The sequence below is a fragment of the Amblyraja radiata genome, chromosome 8 (genome assembly GCF_010909765.2).
Source record: "Amblyraja radiata isolate CabotCenter1 chromosome 8, sAmbRad1.1.pri, whole genome shotgun sequence".
Classification (NCBI taxonomy): Eukaryota; Metazoa; Chordata; class Chondrichthyes; order Rajiformes; family Rajidae; genus Amblyraja; species Amblyraja radiata.
The window spans coordinates 42908769-42923713 of NC_045963.1; the positions used below are offsets into that span (position 1 = coordinate 42908769).

General features: G+C 46.3%; 1 protein-coding gene across 1 annotated transcript in view; it reads left to right on the forward strand.

Annotated features, from left to right (window-relative positions):
* Nucleotides 1-14945, forward strand: part of igf2r (insulin like growth factor 2 receptor) — a 113532-nt gene that overhangs the window by 84417 nt on the left and 14170 nt on the right. The window contains exons 30-40 of the mRNA XM_033025705.1: nt 1501-1631; nt 2524-2723; nt 4145-4271; nt 4995-5129; nt 7479-7735; nt 7968-8183; nt 11049-11198; nt 11808-11969; nt 12921-13128; nt 14126-14278; nt 14398-14632. Coding sequence (XP_032881596.1) covers nt 1501-1631; nt 2524-2723; nt 4145-4271; nt 4995-5129; nt 7479-7735; nt 7968-8183; nt 11049-11198; nt 11808-11969; nt 12921-13128; nt 14126-14278; nt 14398-14632 — 1974 coding nt within the window. The remainder of the gene's footprint in view (nt 1-1500; nt 1632-2523; nt 2724-4144; nt 4272-4994; nt 5130-7478; nt 7736-7967; nt 8184-11048; nt 11199-11807; nt 11970-12920; nt 13129-14125; nt 14279-14397; nt 14633-14945) is intronic.

The following is a 14945-nucleotide window of genomic DNA, read 5'->3' on the forward strand; positions in this document are numbered from 1 at the left end:
AGCGAGGGCTCACCCGCTCCACGCCGAGAGTCCACGCTGCGCCCGCCGCTGAAGCCCCGGGCGCGTCTCCGGGAAAGGCCGCGTCGATCCTTGATGTTAGGCCACGGGGGAGGCGACCTGGAAAAAGTCGCCTCTCCGTGGAGGAGGCGACCAAAGCGGTTCCCCCCTTACCCCCCCACACCACCCCCCACACAAAACACACAAAGAAACATTAAATACAGACTTTAAAACATACTAAAAAAATTAAAAAAAGGTTGAAAAACTGACGAGCTGCATGACATGGCTGCTGCCAGAGCAGCGCCCCCTCCGAAAATGATCTCATACACCTCAATACCCTTCAGCCCCCAATGCCCCAAAGAAAAAAATCCCAGCCAATCCAACCTCTCCCCAAAAGCCCTCAAGCTCAGGTAATATCTTCTGCATTCTTTCCAACTTAGTGACATCCCTGTAGCAGGGCTGCACATAGTACTTCAAGTGTGGTCTCGCCAATGACTTGTACAGATGCATCATGATGTCACAACTTTTTTGAAGTGATTGTAGCTCTGATGCGACTGTTGAACGCTGGAGCTACTGCCATTTACTTGTTCAAGCTGCAGTGGGCTTCAGTGATACTCTCCTGCCTGGGCTGTCAAACCCAGTGATTGTGGACGTAGATTCAGAGCACCGCATCTACCAGTGTGCATTGTTGTGGAGGAGGAGCTCTCCTTTACTGGAGAACTCCGCTGGCAATATTTCAAAGTAATTTCCAGTGCATTTCTTGAGCCAAAAACTGCAGATGCTGGAAATCTAAAATAACAACAGCAAATGCTATAAATACTCAGCAGGTCAGCATATATCGATGAGAAACAGTTAATGTTTCAGGTCAAAGGTCTTTTGTCAGAACTCTGTGCGTAGAGCTTAAACAGTACATCACGGGAACAGGCCCTTTAACCCACAATGATGCCGAAGATGATGCTCAGATAAACTAATCTCACCTGCCTGTATGTGATCCACATCCCATAATTTCCTCTATACGTGCCTATCTAAAAGCCTCTTAAACACCACTGTCGTATCTGCCTCCACCAGCAACCCAGGAGCACGATCCATGCCCCGCCGTCCTCTGTGGACGAAAACAAAACTTGCTCTGCATATCTCCTTTAAACTTTGTCCCCCTCGCCTTAAACCTATGGCTTCTAGTCCAAGTTTGTCCAACCAAGACCTTCTAATCCAGGCAACTTTCTGATAAACCTCATCTGCCCCCTCTCTGAAGTCCCTGCATCCTTCTCGCAAAAGAACTGGAGGTGAATTGAGAATTTACAAGGTTTTGTAGAATGCAGTGTTTATAAGAAGTTAGAAGCAGATGCAATAATAGCCAACGTCCATGCAGTAACAGTCTACTTGCTTTGCCACTTTCAGGGAGCTCTGGGCTGGGACCAGTGGATTTCTCTGTAGTTGGAGGCAAAACTGCCCCAACATGCTGTCAACCTATGCAAGGCGACTTAATATGTACATCTCTTTCAGGGGCAGCGATGGGAGTTCCTATGACCTCTCTTCTTTATCACAGTCCCAAGAGAACTGGGAGATGGAGCAGCATGCAGGCATTGTGCAGACGTACTACATCAATGTCTGCAAGTCACTGGTTCCACAGAATGGTGAGTACACAGATGAGGCTTGATCGGCCAATGTAAAACCATTCTTTGAAGGTGCTAAAAGGGCTGCCTTCTGTTGTATAAAGACATCATCTTAATGCTACAGTTGTACTACAAATTATTTTGAAGGTGTGCCCACTTTGAGGATGTTTTCTTCCCCTCTCTGACCTGATTTCGATCTAGGTCGGCATGGAACAGTGCAGCGCAGGAACAGGATCCTTTGGCTCACAATGTCTAAGCTGACCATGATTCCAAAACCAAATCTTATCTGCCTGCATCATGGAAATGATTGGGTTAACATATGAGGAGCGTTTGATTGCTCTGTGCCTTCACTTGCTGGAGTTTAGAAGGATGAGACGAGGACCTCGTTGAAATCTACTGAGAAATGAAAGGCCTCTAGAGTGGATGTAGAGAGGATGTTTCCACTAGTGGGAGAGTCTAGGACCAGAGAGGACAGGAGAGGGTGGTGAATCTGGAATTCATTGCAACAGACAATGGGGGAGGCCAAGTAATTGACTAATTTAAAAGAGGAGAATGATAGGTTCTTGATTAGGAAAGGTGTTAAAAATTACGGGAAGAAGCCAGGAGAATGGGGTTGAGAGGGAAAAATAGATCAACCGTGATGGAATGGTGGAGCATACTCGATGGGCTGAATGGTCTAATCCTGCTCTTATGCCTTACGATCTATGGTCTCACATCCCTCCTTCCCTGCATAAAAAGCCTATCTAAAAGTCTTTTTTTTGCTTCCACAAATGCTACTTAATCTGTTGCATTCTTCCACCGTTCTGCTTTTTTGACCCAGCCTTGTGTTGGTTGTTCATTGATGGATATTGGGAGGGGGGAACGGATGCAGGTTGCTTCTCAGACGTTAATGAAACATGTTTTATGTTTGTAGGCGGATGGGACTGTCCCCTGCAAGCAGCTGCCTGCCTGAAGGTTGGCAGCAAGTTCACCAGTCTGGGGGAGGTGGCTGGTGGGCCGAGGTGGGAGCAGTCCGGTCTGCTTGTCCTACAGTACGACAATGGGGACCAATGTCCTGATGGGATTCGCAATAAAACCACAACCATACGCTTCAAATGTGATAAGAACGCAATCGTAAGTCTCATTTTGGGAGCAGGGATTTTGTTGTCATTAAATAGAAATTAAGATGTGTTAAATCCATGATTAGTACAAGTGTCAGGTGTTATGGAGAGAACGCAGGAGAATGGAGTTGAGAGGGAAAGATAGATCAGCCATGATAGAATTGATGGCGGAGTAGACTTGATGAGCTGAACGACCTAATTCTACTTATGTAACGCAACTTGAACTTGTGTAGGAAACACATTATACTGTTTGGGAACATAGTATAGACCATTTAGTCCACAATGTATGTGCCGACAATGCCAAGATATAGAAACAAGGAACTACAGATGCTGGTTAATACAAAAAAAATGCTACTTCCACTCTGAAGAAAGGTCTCGACCTGAAATGTCACCTATCCATTGTTACCTCCCTGTACATGATCCATACCCCTCCATTCCATGTAAATCTGTGAGCCTATCTAAAAACCTCTTAAATGTCACTTATGTCCACCGCCTCCACCACCGTCCCTGACGGCGTGCTCCACACACCCGCCACTTTCTGTCTTTATTTTTTTTCATTCATGCACAAACTTTGGCCCTCGTGCCTTATAACTATGCTCACTAGACTTTTGACATTTCTTCCCTGGGGAAAAAGGTTCTGACTGTCTGCCCGGTCTATGCCTCTCAACTTTTTATACTTCTATCAGGTCTCCCTTCAGCCTCCAAGGCACGTGAGAAAGCAATTGAATTTGCTTGGTTGAATTCTTGCCAGTACAGAAGGCCATGCACAGAAGGCCGTGTAACTGAAGATAGACACAAAAAGCTGGAGTAACTCAGCGGGACAGGCAGCTGGAGAGAATGAATGGGTGACTTTTCGGGTTGAGACCCTTCTTCAGACCCATTCTTTGCCTCCAGAGATGCTGCCTGTCCTGCTGAGCTACTCCAGCTTTTTGTGTCTATCTTCGGTTTAAACCCGCATCTGTAGTTCCTTCTTACATAGGCCGTGTAACTGAACCTGGGGATGGGCTTTGGAGACGCAAGGAACTGCAGCTGCTGGTGCACAGAGGGGGAGACCCTGAATAAGGGTTCCAACCCGAAACGTCCCCTGTCCATTTCCTCTACCGATTTCAAGAGTGTTTTATTGCATATATGTACCAAAGCTGAACAATGTAATTCTTACTTGCATTGTTCTGTTCCTGTACATATGGCAATAAATCTGCCTGGCCTGCTGAGTTCCTCCAGCATTTTGCATTTTCCTGGGGATAAGACCATAGGACACAGGAGCAGAATTAGGCCATTCAGCCCATTGAGGATGGGCTTGCCCCAAAATATAATTGGCTTTTGGAAGCTTGTTCTGGAGACAGATGTCTATTGTCAGCTGTTTGACAACTCTCAGATCAACTTTAATTGCAAAATGTTCAGAAACAAAATGTGAAAATGGCACTTTCTTTGCAGAACACAAAGCCATATTTGATCACTGCCATTGAAGATTGCAAGTATACGTTTCTGTGGTTTACTGCTACTGCCTGTCCTGTGACCAAGAACGTCCACAATCAATGCATGGTAACTAATCCCGTTACAGGTAAGCAAACGTTTCGTCGTTCCTTTCTAAATACCCAACCAGAGATTGGTGTGTAAATACGATTCCACAAAGGTTTGGACAAAAAGGGTTGAGCAGTGAAGTACTTGTCCAGCTACAGACTAAAATAGACCTCTAGAGTTAGTCATATCAATGGAAACAGACCCTTCAGCCCAACTCATCCACGCTTACCAAGGTGCCCACCTAAGCTAGTCCCCCTTCCCCGCAGTCATAAAGTCATACAACATTGAACAAGCTCTTCACCACAACTTGCCCATGCCAACCAAGATGCCCCATCTACGCTAGTCCAGCCTGCCCGTATTTGTCCCATATCCCTCTAAACCTTTCCTATCCACGTAACTCTCCAAATGTCTTTAAAATGTTTCAGTACCAGCTTCAACTACCCCTTCTGGGCAGCTTGTTCCGCATACCCACCGCCTTCTGAATGCGTTATGCCAATTATTTGCAGGCCATGTTATCTCTGTTATTTAAAGCTTGCATTGCACTGGAACTTCAGTTTGTTTTATATATAAAATGGTTTATTTGAGGTTTGCAGTTCTACGTTACTCTACACAAATGTTTTGTGTAGATATCTTTAAATTATTGACTTTTTTTAATGTCATCAAATGTTTGCTTGTATTTTAACTAAACAATGGCACATGAATACATTCTGCTGACTTACCTGTTGGAGGTGTTTTCCCCATGCTGTCTTTTTATATACCCCAGGACACCTATATGATCTGAACTCGTTGCGAACCAGACAGGGCCACATTGTATATGACAGTAAAATCCGAGGCAAAATAATTCGCCTGAATGTTTGCGATCGTGTGGAGAACGCTGGGTGTACAGGTGATAATGTTGGTACGTATTATACAACCTCTACTAACTTGCGTTGGCAGTTAGTCTGCTGCATTGCAGTAGTTTTGCAGTGAATCTACACTGTTCTCTCCTTGTGGCAGGGTTGTTCCTCGAGCTTACGATACAATATAACTGTATTTATCCCAGGAGGGAAATTGATCTGCCAACAGTCATAAAACACAAAATACATGAAACATGAAATTAAAGTGACGAGTGGAAAGGATTGGGGGTGTGTCAAGATGGGGGAGGGGGGGGCAGGGTAGAGGCGGCAAAGCCGGCGAGCGGGACGCTGAACGTTGTGGTGAGGTCGTAGGGGGCATGGTCAGTGGGTGCTCTGCAGCAGAGCGCGAGGAAGGAGACAGTTTGACAGTAGGATGGTACATCAGACGCATGAGCTCTGGATACAAGACTGCAGGACGTGGTTCCTTCACAGGAAGGAGATGTTGATAGTTGCGTCTGTAAAGGCCTCCGTCGGCGCTTACCAGATAGGAGCGCGACTCCTTGGCAGGGTTGTGAATGTGACCCAAATGGCCATAGCCCTTGTTGGTCTGAAGGTGAACAACTTGCCCACTGGAGAGGGGTTTAAGTGGTTTGCTATACTTGTTGAAAGATCGTTTCTGTACATCGCGTTTCAGCTGGAGTTGCTTCTGGACAACGTGAGGTGAACGGACCTGTGGCTGCAGCAGCTGCTGGGGCACGGGGCAGGGCGGCACGGGTCTGCCGAGACATCAGGCGTTGGGCTGGAGACCCCAGTATTGGGTCATGGGCAATGTTCCTTACGTTGAGCAGGTCCAAGTACATGTCAGATTTAGCAAGGTGTGAGCATTCCATCAATTGTTTAGTGCTACGGACTGCCCGTTCTGTGAGTCTGTTGGACTGTGGAAATTCAAGGCTGCTGGTGACATGGCGAAAATCCCATCGTTGAGCAACGTTTTTGAAAAACTGGCTGGTGAACTGACTGCCATTGTCAGACAGGAAACGTGCAGGGGTGCCGTGCACGGAGAAGTAGCGTGACAACTTTTGGATGACTGCGTCGGATGTGATGGTTTGGAGTAGGTCAATTTCGAACCAGCCCGAATAAGAGTCAACGAGAACAAGATAGTGTTTTCCATGCCACTCGAATATGTCAGTATGAGCTGAGTTCTGATAATTTAAACCGTATAGTAGGTGGAGCTTCTACTAATAAAGCACTACAATTGGTTAGAGTGGAGTAACCAATCTACACTGGGCCAATAGAGTTAATCTAATAAAGATACAACAATATTCATCTGACCCACTAATTATGCTCCACCTGTGTCTCTAAACCACCATGGACTGCTAGAAATGTAAATAAATCAAATGTGTAAATTAAATTTACAACAAAACTTGCATTTCTTGCATGGCCAGCCTGGGCACCGGTTAACAAGTTGGCGGGCCGAGGAAGTTGGCTGTGGGAACGGATCTGCCGACTCTGGCCGGGCCGGAGTTCCAGCCTTGGGGACAAATTCGACCCACCGATTAGCTGCGGAAGTCCTGATGAGATTGAGATCTGCTGCCTCACCCAGCCTGTGCACCACATTTTCGGGGGATCCTCTGGGGAGAATTTCAAGTGCGCTTTCATAATTTTGTCTGGGTTAAAGGAGATAACAAACCATAAATTGCCGGAATATCAGTGGAGGACCTTAATACAGAATTATTGGAGGCATAGATAGAGTAGACAGAGAAACTTTTTCCACCAGGTGGAAACATCAAAAATTTGAGGCCATGGCTTTAAGGTGATAAGGACAAAATTTAAAGTGGAAGGGCAGAACGAGTTTAATTTTTAGAGAGTGGTGGGAGCTGGAATGCCAGGAGTGGTGGAGGCAGATGCGATAGTTGCATTCAAAATGAATTTTGTTATACACGTAATGCGCAGGGAATGGAGTGATGTATGTCACATGCAGGCAGAGGAGATTAGGTAACATGGCATGGACATTATAGGCCAAAGGGCCTGTTCTAATGTCGTACTATGTTCCATGATCAGCTTCCTTAATTTCCTCAATTTTGGGACTGATGGGGAAATTATCATTACTGTCTGTGTGAACGGAGCCTGCTTCAGTTCGCTAAAGCACCCTTTGAAGCGTAGCGGCATGTTTTAAACAAATGCCCATAACAAAAGCTGTTGTACATAATAGGAACAGCAGGTGTTGGTTTATTTTTTTTAAAAAGACAAAGTGCTGGAGTAACTGAATGGGTCGGGTAGCATCTCTGCAGACATGGATGGGTGACTTCTCGGGGGCCCTTCATTTGGACCCACGAGCTGTTGGTGTGTGTGTTTGAGGACCTGACGTTGCATTTGTGAGCACTGCTGTTGACACGATTCTTGTTGCGCAGGTGTGTGCATCACGGAAGGCAAGAGCGCGATCAACGCGGGCAACTTCAGCAACCAGCTGACGTACATCGACCACGTTCTGAGGCTGACATACAATGGGGGTGACCCCTGCTCCAGCAACCGTGCACTGCGTCACCGCAGCATCTTTAGCTTCGTCTGTGGCACGGGGTCGGATACCAGTCCCGTCCTGGTGGCTTCGGATGATGAGACATGCACTCACTATTTCTCTTGGCACACACGGCTGGCCTGTGAACACGAGGTAGTTTTTGCAGAGGCTTCGCAATCTGTAACCTTAAAAATCTATAATTATCACTTAAAGAAACATTCTCATGGATTTCCATTTAATTCCTGTAATTGTTAACTTAAATAAATGTTACTCTTCTTTTAGTGTTTATATAAGTAGTGCTGGTATCTCTGCTCGGCATGCTTGTTTTCTTTCCTATTACAAAATAACTTGTCTTTTTCTTGCACTTCCTGATTTTTCTCGCCAGGTGAGATGTTCGGTGAGGAATGGCAGTTCAATCATTGACTTGAGCCCTCTGTTCCAGAAGAGTGCGTATTATATGGCAGAGGATGAGGACTTGGCTGATCAAGGTGACTCGCCCGACTTTTATATCAGCCTTTGTCAGCCACTGATTCCTCTGCCAGGGATTACTTGCCCCCCTGGCTCTGCCGTGTGTATGGATCCTGTGGATGGATCGCCTGTGGTAAGCTGAACGTGCGTTTGAACAAAAGATAAATACAGAATGCAGGAGTAACTCAGCGGGTTAGGTGGTATCTCTGGAGAAAAAGGATGGATAGCATTGGGGTTGGGCCCCTTATTCAGTCTAGATGGTCCCGACCCGAAGCATTACCCATCTTTTTCGTCCAGAGATGCTGCCTGACCTGTTGAGTTACTTTAGCATGTTGCGTCTATCTTTGATATAAATCGACATCTGCAGTTCCATGTTTCTACATTTTGTGCATTTTAATGCCCTTGCTTGGATCTGTACTGATACAGCCTACAATTTTTAAATTGAAAAGGTGCAGCATGGAAACAGTCCCATCGAATATCAATCACCTGTTTTCGCTAGTTTGACATTATCCCACTTTCGCATCTACTCCCTCAACGCGGCGGGGGGGGGGGGGGGGTGCAGCGTTGGCGTTCACCCCGAGGAGGGGAGGGCGGTTGGGGAGGGGGGGGATGTGGCGGGGTCCGATGAGAGTTTCCCCCCCCCAATTGGCCCTCCCCATTCCCTGCCTTGTGGCCAAACATTAGGATCATGGGGAAGCAACCTCGTTACCGTTGGCAACGTCCCATTGTGATGCCATTGCAGTCGGCAACTTGGGAGCCCATTGTGATTGGCATTGTGACATCATCACTGAGAAGACTGGAAGCTGTCCGTGAGAAGGCAGTTTTGGCTGGTTTTAAAAATTCAACGATTAATAACTTTGGAAACATAGGTGGAAATGTGACAGGAAGATGTTTATCGCCACCATGGGAAAAATGTGAGTAGGATGTGTGAAAATGGGAAGGCTGTGGCCTAGTGTTTGGAAGAAGATAGGAAAACCAGATTGACACAGAGACACATTGTGGGAAGATGGTTGTCACAATCACAAACAATAGTCAATACATCAAGTCAAGTCAATTTTATTTCTATAGCATATTTAAAAACAACTCTCGTTGGCCAAAATGCTTTACATTAGTGCAGGTACTAACATGCTATACATAGCTCAACAATACATTCATAAATACATACATACAGCACTCCCTCAGAGGACCTCAAGAAAGGCTTGAGAGTAGAAATAAGTTTTAAGTCTAGACTTATTTCTAGATTTTAAGTCTAGACTTAAAAGAGTTGATGGAGGGGGCAGTTCTGATGGGAAGAGGGATGCTGTTCCATAGTCTAGGTGCTGCAACCGCAAAAGCGCGTTCGCCCCTGAGCTTATGCCTAGATCGCGGGATGGTCAGTAACCTCAAGTCGGCCGATCTGAGGAACCTGGAGGTGGTATGGTGGGTAAGCAGATTTTTAATGTAGGTGGGGGCAAGCCTGTTAAGGGCTTTGTATACATAAAGAAGGAGCTTGAAATTGATTCTGAACAGCACTGGGAGCCAGTGGAGAGAGGCCAGAATCGGGGTGATGTGGTCCCTTTTTCGGGTGCCTGTCAGGAGTCTCGCAATAGGAAGACTTAGTATTATAGAGATTTCTCCACACATAACACCCAAGGGCAAGATGGAACCTGGGTCTCTGGCGCCCTATGGCAGCTGCCCTACCAGCTACACCAATGGGCTGCCCTTTTTAGCATATATTCATTCAATGCTCATTGCCAATTTAATCCATGATTTGTAGGTAATTATCAGAAATTCCTTTAATTAGATGAGAAGACCATTATTGGGTGGGAAAGAAGGAAGTTGGGAACACTGATCTTTTATCCAAATTCATGATAGTTTCTTGAGCAGATAACCATTCCCTTGGATGCAAGTTCATAGTTGGTAGCAGCAGCATTTGGGGAAAGTGGATCTTGAGGCCGGTTTTGTATACCTCATTATATTGAGATACTCAGTTTGGGGGGGGGGGGGGAGAGAATAGAGGGGAGAGGATAGAATGGAGAAGCCTGAACGGTTTTCCTTTGAATCCTCCCATTGACATCACCGTCAATGAGTTGGGAGATACGGAGTGAAGGGGTTTGATGGAAGAAACGTTTTCTTTAGGGAATGGTTAGGGTCTAGATTGCAGTGAGGGAAGTAGTGGAGGCCGATCCAATCGTAAGAGTCGGACAGCACAGACGCACACCACGTCCATGCCAACCTCCTTTCCCACTTACGTGAATCTAATTTTCCCATGCTGGGATAATTTCTTTCTATACTTTACCTATTCGCGTTTGTCCAAATCATCACTCTTAAATGAGCAATCCAGATATCCAGTTTCTATAAAATGTAACTGGTCAAGTATCAACAAGTTTGCAGGTGTTTCGGGAAGGTGAGTGTATGGAGCTAATCAATGCATGAATGGCTGCCCCTCACACCTTAACCACTTCATATACAACTAAACAAAACTATGAGAGGCCTGGATTGGACAGAGAGACCGAACCTTTTTCCCAGGGTGGAAATGTGGAGCTGTCATAGCTTTAAGGTGAGGGGGGAAAGTTTAAAGGAGATGCGTGGCACAAGGTTTTTTTCTTCTCATTCTTCCTCCCCATTGCTCCTGACAGGCAAAAGGGACAGAAGCTTAAAAGCTCGAACCACCAGACACAGGAATAGTTTCTTGCTCTCCGTTATTAGGCTTCTGAACGGCCCTTTCATAAGTTAGTGTCCTGCCCGATTCACCTCTACCCCATTGTGGACATTGGAGTTTGTCTATGGAACTGATGCGCCACAATGCTGAGAACTGTATTCTGCTTTCTATCTTCCCCTTTGCTCTATTGTACTTGAATTTGACTTGAGTGTATTTATGTATAGTATTATCTGATTGGGTAGCATCCAAAAAAAATATTTTCACCAAACCTCTGTACACATGACAACAATAGAACCTAACCTAAATATGATAACACCTTCATTGGTTTCACTGATTTGTTTTTTCATTCAATTTTAGGCGATTGGTTATATCTCTGAGCCTCCACGGATTAATTCGGCGACGCAGGAGGTTTTTGTTTCTTTCACCAGCAACACGACTTGCCGAGCAAACAAGAAAATGACTTACGACTCCCTCATTATATTTCACTGCGTCAGGGACGTAGACCTGGTGAGTAACTTGCTCACCTACATTTAGGGCATATTACCTAAATTAAGCATTGAAAAAACGTTTTGATCCTTTTGTAAGTACTAACCCAAGGGATGCACTGCCTTAATGTCAATGGTTCTTTATTATCAAGTGTACCAGGGTACAGTGAAATTCATTTTTGCATACAAATCAGTAAGATTATTGCAATACACAAGTATAGTATGCATACTATATGCATAGAAACAGCCCACTGAGTCCATATGCAAGAGTCGCCAGGTTTTGGTGCCATTTTCAAAGTGCCAGCTGCTGCTGGCCATGAAGGCCCATTGCAGCCATCAATCCAGATTGTCCTGCAAACAGTCACTCCTCGCCCGGCCATCTTCAGCCTTCGTGACCCGGGGGCACCTCCCGCAGCTGACCGTGAGGACGCAGAAGATAAGATCCCAGGTTATTCCAACTGGCCCTTTATCCAGCGTTCGTCGCCGACTCCCACCACCCTCTTCTCCGGTTTCCAGTCTTCGTGCGAGCAGGAGACCAATCCCTGAATATAGGCTCCCATTCTGGGCGGCGTAACCAGTAATTGTCTGAAATCACCAGTGCATTTAGTGACCTATGTATTCTTCCATCCAGGGAAGCCCAAAAATGATGCGAAAATCAGTCTGCAGTTACGTGTTTGAATGGGCAACTCCACTGGTTTGTCCGGATTCAGTGGTTACGTCGGGCTGTTCACTAACCGAGCAACAGCTGCATTACACATTCAATCTCTCTCCTTTGACAGGAGGAAGTTATCAGGTAATTGTTTAGAAGCATATAAAATTCTAAGAGGCATTGATAAGGGAGATAGTCCAAACCTTTTTCCCAGATTGAAAATACCAAATACTAGAGACCATAGCTTTAGAGTGAGAGGAACAAAGTTTAAGGAGATGTGTGGGGCACGTTTTCTTACACAGAGCGTGATGGTGCCTGGAAGGTGCTGGTGGAGGCAGATACATTAGTAGCATTTAAGAGACTTTTAGAAATGCGTGTGATAGGTAAATGTAGGGATATGATCATATGCAGGCAGATTAGATTTGACTTTGACAGCATGTTTGGAACACGCAATGTGGGCCGAAGGGCCTGTTCCTATGCTGTATGTACAGGTCTATATGATTTGGGAAGCAATGCAGCATCAAGTCTCTTTGGGTGCAGGAGGGCACAATGTTAAAATTGGTAAGCATGTCGGGGAATGTCCAGCTGCAGTAGAGGGCAGGTGTGGGGGGGGGGGGGGGGGGGTGTGGGGTGGGGTGTGGGTGAGGGAGGAAGTGGGCGGTGGGGGGGGCAGGGGGTGGGCATTGGAGGTAGTAGGGGTAATAAGAAGGAAAGAGGAGCAATGGGACGGGGCATGAAGTGGGAGGGGGGGGGGGGTTGTGGGGGGGGGAGGCGGGGGGGTGGTGGGGGGGGGGTGGGTGGGGAGGGGTAAGAAAGCAGGTGGAATAGGGCAATGGACGCGCATGGATTATGGTGAATGATCCGGGGGGGGGGGTTTATGGGCGGATTGTTAAACAAAGGCCAGGATGAAAATAAGGACGTGAGCGCAAAAAGGATAAAGAGTTGCGAATTGTTAAGCTTGCAGACAGAGAAGTTGCAAATTGGAAGCAATGTTCTCCAGAGATGCTGCCGGACTCACTGAGTTACTCCAGCACTTTGTCTTTTTTCTGCAGTTCCTGGTGATAACATTTTTATGTTGAATTGTTGATTCCTCAGGTTCAGTCTAGACATGGGATGTATCACCTGGGCGTGTGTGCAGCAGTGAAAGATGTGCCTGGTAACAAGTGTAAAGACAGCACAGTCTGCTTAGTGTCAGGAAATGAAATCGCTTCTTTTGGCAATCCAAAGGCAATGACACTAGAGTACGACCACCAGGACCAGTCTCTGATTCTGCGGTACGGGAGTACAGAGCTGTGCCCTAAAGGTAATGACGGGAGCTGTTAATTCCCTTTAACTTAGCCTGTTTAGACTTTGGTGATACAGCGTGGAAACGGGCCCTTCAGCCCACCGAGTCTGCACCGACCAGGTTTGATCTTGACCTCTGGTGGAGTTTACACACTCTCCCTGTGACTGTGGGTTTCCTCTGGGTGCTCCGGTTTCCTCCTCCATCCCAAAAATACGCGGGTTTGTAGGTTAATCGGCCTTTGTATATTGCCCCAAGTGTGTAAGGAGTGGATGAGAAAGTGGGATAACAGAACTCATGTGAATAGGTGTGGACCCGGTTAAGAGCCTGTTTCCATGCTGTGTCTTTCAATCAATTCATTGGCCAAATGTTTAGGAGGAATGTACTATTTTTATTTCAATCCCTTTTGCATGAGAATGGCATCCTTTCTTTATGAAGCAGTCCCCAACTTTTTTGGGTGGTTCTGAATTAACTTGGGCAGGATGATGGCTGCAATGTACCGTATAGTGCCCTGTGCTGAGCAAGGAAAATAAACCAAGGATGATTCCCACGTGGCTGTCGGGTGGTGTAGTTGTGCGGCTTAACCAGGGCTCAGTGTGTAAGTTTGGATTTAAAGAAGCCCCTGGAGAAAAGGGAGATGCAGAATTGAAGATCTATTGTATCTGCATGGTAACTGGTTGTTGTACGTTGCCTTTCTACCCCTCATTCTCTTAATGGGAACCTTTTCCGCACAGAGGGTGATGGGTATATGGAGGCTACTATAACGCCATTTAAAAGGAAATAGGACATGTACATGGATAAGAATGGTTTAGAGAGACATGGGCCATACATGAAGGGTCCCGACCTGAAACATTGCTTATCCAATTTCTCCAGAGATGCTGCCTGACCCGCTGAGTTACTCCAGCATTTTGTCTACTATGGGCATACGAGACCAGTTTAGATGGGGCATCTTTGTCAGCATGGATGTTGGGTGAAAGGGCCTGTTTCCGTGCTGTTTGATTCTGACTTTCTTTTGCAGTCACCAAAAGTGGAAAGCTGTGCACATTTCCTTTCCTGTTTCTCGAATCGTCCTACAGTGAGTGCACGAAAGACGGAAGAACGGATGGGTTTCTGTGGTGCGCCACAACCAGCGACTATAACAGGGATAAACAATGGGACTTCTGCAGCAATGGTATGTATCAGTCACTGGCCACTGTTTCCTGTACAAATGGGACGTGACAAATGTTTTTCATCTGAATATTTATGCCTCAGCACATTGAAGTTAAGTTGACTTAATTCACATGGTTTCAGCGACTGCCACTCGGAGATCCACCATCATCTTCCGATGTGAAGATGCGGTGGAGGTGGGGAGGCCTGAGGTACTGAGCGAGACCCTCGGTTGCTCAACCACGTTTGAATGGAGGACGAATGTCATTTGTCCACCCAAGCGGATGGAGTGCAAGGTGCTCCACAGTCACAAGACCTACGATTTACGAATGCTCTCCTCCCTCACGGGATCATGGAAGTTTTCCGCTGGCGATTATACGTAAGTGCCAGCTCCCTTTGGTCTCTCCTGCGGTGCCCGCGGTGTGTTTGGGAGCAGTCAGCTTCTCCTCTGCTTCTTCAGAGCTTAGAAGGAGTTCTTAAGTCATAGGAGTAGAAGAAGTAGGCCATTAAGCCTACCTGGTCTACGCCATTCAATCATGGCTGAACTATCTTTCCCCCCCTTAACCCCACTCTTCTGTGTTCTCCCCGTAACACTTGCTGCCCTGGGAAATCAATCCTTAAGTTGATTTCCAGTCTTGTTTGTTTCATATAAGGAACAGCCAATGCTGGAAACTTGAGCAGGAAACGCATAC